We start from the raw sequence: 6,000 nt of genomic DNA, 5'->3' as shown, positions 1-6,000 counted from the left end.
TATATAGGGTCTATATATATACTGTACACACACATGTCAGAAAGTCAACTTTGTTTCTAAAGCACTTTATACAAAACAGTTTTAAAGCAATAGTAACAAATTCAAATCCACATGCTGTAAAGTAGCTCAAACAAGTCAATAGTGTCTTTAAAGTCAGTTCATTGTTGATTCAGTTCAGTTCCATAATAAAATTCATCAGCTGTATGTACAGTGTATTTGTACGTCTAAGTGCTATGAGTCATGACAAACTCCTGCACTCTGAATAAGCAAAAGACACAAGAGTAGTGTTTTACATTATTCACATTTGTGTGTATTTTGGCGTGTGTGGCCAATCATTTTATGTTTGTGTGTAGAGTTACAACGCAAAAAAAATGTTCGTGTGTGTATAGAGTTTTGAGGAATGGAGCCATAGTGTAAGCATTTTTTTTAAACTGTAATTTCACAGACTGCTTGTAATGTTATTGAACAAACATATTGATATATGCATCACTGCAATATTAAGTTTTGTTCAAAATATATAACTGTAAATAAATGTCATTTTATTTTAATTCTTTTAAAATAGTAGAGGTAATTATGTTTTTCAACAACTTACATTAAGAACAGCTATAGCATATATTTTCATCGTCACACTCACAAATGTTAAAGAGTTCAAATGTAAAGTACACATATTCCCTGTTTGTTTGTTTGTTTGTTTGTTTGTTTTTTTAGGTGACTATATTCTGCCTGATAGGCCTACCGCAGTTTCGTATGAAAGAGCAAAGTCAGACCAACCCCTTACTCTCAAACTGAAACATGAGAAGTTGTGAAAAAATAAGAAAAATATTTAATTTCTTTTCAAGCTGAATGTATTTTCTTTCTTTTTATTGCCCTGGACTTATACATGTTTCAATAGAATTTAATTATGAAATGTGGTTATTTCTGAGAAATACGATTATCAACTTCACATTTTCACATCCTAACAAACATAAGCTAAAGCAACACAAATTTGGTCATAACTGGTTTTGTCATCACTGTTTGGAAAACTAAAAAATATTCATCATTTAAAGACGGAAGGCTACAGTGAAGCTACTCGTATAAAAAGATACAAAACAGCTTGGCACACTGAGGCTACTTAAAGGGGCTTTATTATTTACTATTTTACAACCATACTAAATACATTGAAACATACATTTACACTAAATATCCAATTTAAATTAAAAGCTACACAAGGACTTTTGTAAAAAAAAAAAAAAAAAAAAATTGAACTGTTGATATAAGATTATTTTCTGCCTTTCCTAAGATTCCTTCAAATACAAGTGTAGGCCTAATGGACTGAAGAGAGCTTAGTATGCATCAGTTCTTCGAGTAATCTATAGTAGTAGACCTACGCATGACCTTGCTGCAAATGCTTTATACAATTGAACTTCTCAGCCGCTAGAGGGAGACACTTCCCCTGGTACTGGCTCATAAAGAAGGAAATGAAAATGGCTCCTGACGTCCCACTTTGATCCACAGGGTTGGTTGTCCACCGCAGGGTCCAGCGAGACACTTCTCGCTCATCCGGACTGAACGGCATATGGAACAGTACTCTAGCAAAGCCTACTACTACTTCTACAAAGATTTGGTGAATTCGGAGACTGCATACTAGAATAGGCCTACTACTTCTACTGTTTCTATCATAGAAAGATGTGGTAAAAGTAGTAAGAGTAGTAGCTGTATGCCGTTCATAGCAGCTGTGTCCGAAATTGCATACAGCTACAATATAACGTTAGTAGGCGAAAAACAGCATTTGACAAAAGAATTATATCTGAATTCACCGTATTCATAAAAGAGTAGGCAAAAAAGTAGGCTACCCGGTAACCATACGAGTAGCCTACCATCGCATACAATGGACACTTTATTATCCCATGATGAGGCCATAATAGAGGATTTGTGAATGTTGACAGGTCACATGATGACAACATGGCGAATGTAGTATGCCCGGGTTTCATTCATAATACACGCATTCATAGGATATAGGCCCTGTCCCAAATGGCACACTTCATGTGCACTTTCGGTCTTGTGGACTTACAAAGGCCGCTGCGTGCGCGTGTCCGTTAAGTCCACGATACCGTAGTAGAGTGTCCCATTTGTCATTTTAGGTCTCAGAAGGGTGCTCGCGAGCGCCCCCCTTTGATGTCGATACGCGCCCTCCATGCGCACTTCAGCCGAGCCGCACTGGTGTGAGCTATGCAGCGGACTTCTTCCCGGCAGTCAAAGCGGCATTACGTCGTGAAAGTGCGGACTCAGAGTTAGACAGTGAGGGTTTAGGGTGGCATTTGGGACAGGGCCATAGAGTGTACTTTTTAGCGCTTGCAAAGTAAGTATATTTTGAATTAGTAGGCCTACCTAGTCGGGAGAGTATGTAATTTTAGATGCAGCCAATATCTTTATATGGCAGAAATAGTATGAATAGTAATTAGTATAGCAACAGTAAAATGTAAGGTTTTGATGAAAAATTACAATTACAGTTTTAGTTTTTAGATTATTTTAATTAGCATTTTTAATGTTACTATTTATATTTATTTATTTTGCGTAATATTTTATTTTTAAAATGAAGAGTTAATAAACACGTTAGAAGTGATTCAGCTCATAGAATGTAAAGCAATAATGAAAGAATATATAAATCATTAACAAATTATTAGTCTAAAATAGCTTTAAATTGATTATGAATTACAATTAAAAAAAATTATTATAATAAATGACTGAAATAAATTAAAGCTTAAGTGTAATTCTTTCATTTTGTTACGCCGTGCTCGTTTACTGCACCACAAAGTACCCAAACATGAAACGTGGACATTAAAAACACCTCCTGGATAATATTAATAATAATAATAATAATAACAATAATACATTTTATTTGTAGTGCGCCTTTCTCAAACTCTAAGTGCTACAGCTACAACATCCCTGAACAGAACAAAAGAAATCAAACAAGGAAAAAACACACAGTAGTAAATTATAATAATAAATTAAAAGCTTGACCAAAAAGATGTGTCTTAAGAAGTTTCTTAAGACAATCCAAAGACGTAGCATTCCTAATAGATAATAAATATTAAGATGGTCTTCCGAGATTATCAAATCAACTTTCACTCTTTCTGTGTCATAACAAAAGGGGCGGGGACAGTTACAAAACCAATCAGTAACGCGGGAGTTTTCATAACAGCGTGATTCAAAGGAAGTGTGTTGAATAACATCACCCCTGCATAGATATGGATGCGGATAAAAGTGAAATAAGTTTAAAGACGACGCAACGTTTACAGGTGAGGTTCGCTGCCTTACTAAAAGTTTCTCCCTTCCAGACTTTATAGGATTAAAACACGTGCTGACTGATAAATATTCGTTATCATAAGTATCTTGGCATTATCTGACACATACATGTAACGTTATAGAGACAGTTTATAACTTACGTGTAACTGTTAGCTCGAATGCGTAATTGACGTTTGATTCACAATTATGGCCTAGTTACACTTTTTTTTTAACTTAAACGGTTAAACAGTTAAACTTTAACTTAGTTCCGCTATGATACCTAATTTACAACAGAGTAAATTATAGTGGTTTAACTGTTATTTCGATTATTTATAGCTGAGGCACTGAACAACAGCGAAGAGTCGAAGACTATTATATTTGGATGAAAATAAAGTGAAGTACTGTAACGGACGAATTCAAACCGATGCTGTCAGTACTGTAAGTTAGTGTTTATATTGTTTTCGTTAAGAAACTCCTGCTCTGCAGTCCAATGAATGCAGTGATTATGGCGCCCCCTGTAGTATGACACAGGCGCAGAAACATGCTGGTCGTTAAGGCAGGATTATTCTCTGAATGTAAAATGTATCATTTTTAGGAGAGGACACCGCCTCAGAACCCTGGAATGGACGAACCAGTGCGTCGGACTTCCCGGCGAATAAGAGAGAAACAAAACCAAGAAAAGAAACAAATTTTATCCCCAAAATGTCTGACATTTAGGTCCGAGGTGAAAAACACCAGAAAGGGAGTCAAGAGAAAGGTAACGACGTCCCGTGTTAACATTTAAGCACTAATTGTGTTCGTGAACATGTATGCATATTGACTATTGCATGTTATCTTAGAAAAATGACAGTGGGGAAGAAGAAAATGTTCAAAAGACACAAGCAGGCAACGATGAAGATTTTCCACCTGTAAGTACAAACACTAACGTTACATTAACGTTTACCGCCAAAATGTCGACTTTCTATCTGAATGGCAAAATCCACCTTTTCTTTGTCATGTCAAACAGGGTTATCGAGATGGTTTGTCTGAATATGAGCTGGAGCGACTGGAGAATATCAGACAGAACAAGGCCTTCCTCAATTCCCTGAAGTTGCCGCAGGTAAAACTTTGTAGTGAGGCAGTAGCTTTTCTAAATTAAACTTTCTTGACTTTATGCCCTTGACTTAGTACATTGTTACTTGTTTGCAGATTTCTGAAGCTCTGAGACCCAAGCCAAAACCTACCCAGAAAGGCCTGAAAAAGTAACCATTGATAGTGACTTGTCAAAATGGCACAAATGTATATAATAAATAATCACGTCAAAAACTCCACCGTCTCACTAACTAAAGAAATTATTTACTTTAGGGAAAAGACAGAAACAGAGATGCTCCCTGTTCGCAAGTCACTGCGGTTACAGAATAGGGGTCCTCGGACAACTGTTACTTTAGAAATGACCCCTTCTTCAGCCAAAGAGCCTGTAAGTCACTGACATGCATCTGAATGTTTATGAATTAATGTTAAATTTCAACACAATTTTGACAAAACACTATGAAATAATTGGATCTGAAATTAAACCAATGTGTCTTATTTCAGTGGAAAAAAGATAAAAAGGCCCCTGGACCAATACCACTGAATCCAATCAACCTGGATGAGGATCTCAGGGTACCTGAAGATTTATTAAATCTCTGGAATGAGGTCAGTGTTAACGCATGCACAGGAACACTCCTATATAAATCAGAATTTGGTCATATTACAGTTACTTGTGCATCACTTATTAACTATTAACCCAAAATCTGTATGATTTATATATTTTATAGTTCCCATTAAAACAAGATACAGAAGCATTGGATTTGAAATCGTGAGTAACGTCAAAAAGAGTGTTTGTCTATGCATGCAATTTTGGTGTCTCTTCTGTCAGTTTCAGATAAGGTTAATCTTGTAGTAATTAGTAGCAATTTATGAAATGAGAAGGTATCATATGTTTTAAATGTATTAACATTTGTTTTCAGGTACCAAGAAGTGCTGAAGAAAATATCTATCGATGAAGGTTGTGTGGTGAAAGTTGTGAAAGATCGGGTCTGTTCAGCAGCTTTTCACCCCTCCGCTTCTAACTTGCTCATGGCAGCAGGAGACAAGTTGGGCCACCTGGGACTCTGGAAGCCAGTGAGATAACCGTATATGGGGGTGATAAAAGGGAGAGATGTTTGTGAACGTTGGATAGTGGGAATGAGATTAAGTGACTAGTGGCAAGTACAGATTTCTATTATGCCTATCATAATATGTTAACTGTGTTTCCCTTAGGATGCTAAATGGGGTGATGATGGTGTACTCTGCTTTGAACCCCACTCTCGTGCAATTACCAGCATGGCTTTCTCATCTCACCCCTGCAATCTCATCACAGTCAGCTATGATGGCTCTGCACGCAGCATGGACCTGGAGAAGACCGTGTTTGATGAGGTGAAAATTACAGCTGGTCTTTGAAATGTTTACACTGGTCATACATAAAAATAAATAAGCTAATAAATAAGAAAAATTAAAAATGAATTGCAGCTGAATACCATGAGTAAAAAACACTTACACACGGAACAAAAATACCACAGCAAAAACAACTAGCTTAACATAAATAAATAATAAAAAAATTAGCAATAGCACAAATAAATACAACTGAACAAATATACTAATGAAATAAACAGTGTTTTAAGATTTTCAGGTAGATGTATTCAGGTACAGGAACTGTAATCAAATGTAAAATAACAC

At 36.0% G+C, this 6,000-nt stretch overlaps 1 protein-coding gene across 2 annotated transcripts in view; it reads left to right on the top strand.

Moving 5' to 3' along the window:
- The first annotated feature begins 3,174 nt into the window (after window positions 1-3,174).
- Window positions 3,175-6,000, top strand: part of wdr76 (WD repeat domain 76) — a 9,161-nt gene continuing 6,335 nt past the window's right edge. Inside the window, exons 1-11 of one of the 2 annotated variants that reach the window (XM_079842399.1) lie at window positions 3,175-3,278; window positions 3,601-3,702; window positions 3,860-4,021; window positions 4,104-4,172; window positions 4,271-4,363; window positions 4,453-4,505; window positions 4,609-4,720; window positions 4,837-4,938; window positions 5,061-5,101; window positions 5,253-5,406; window positions 5,545-5,700. In XM_079842399.1, coding sequence (XP_079698525.1) covers window positions 3,887-4,021; window positions 4,104-4,172; window positions 4,271-4,363; window positions 4,453-4,505; window positions 4,609-4,720; window positions 4,837-4,938; window positions 5,061-5,101; window positions 5,253-5,406; window positions 5,545-5,700 — 915 coding nt within the window. In that variant the 5' untranslated portion in view covers window positions 3,175-3,278; window positions 3,601-3,702; window positions 3,860-3,886. The remainder of the gene's footprint in view (window positions 3,279-3,600; window positions 3,703-3,859; window positions 4,022-4,103; window positions 4,173-4,270; window positions 4,364-4,452; window positions 4,506-4,608; window positions 4,721-4,836; window positions 4,939-5,060; window positions 5,102-5,252; window positions 5,407-5,544; window positions 5,701-6,000) is intronic. The other variant, XM_079842398.1, reaches the window with a different exon arrangement.

Source organism: Gobio gobio, assembly GCF_949357685.1.
Source record: "Gobio gobio genome assembly, chromosome: 2".
In the NCBI taxonomy this organism is placed as follows: domain Eukaryota; kingdom Metazoa; phylum Chordata; class Actinopteri; order Cypriniformes; family Gobionidae; genus Gobio; species Gobio gobio.
Note: the sequence above shows the minus strand (reverse complement) of the source record. Positions and strands in the feature narration are given on the sequence as shown.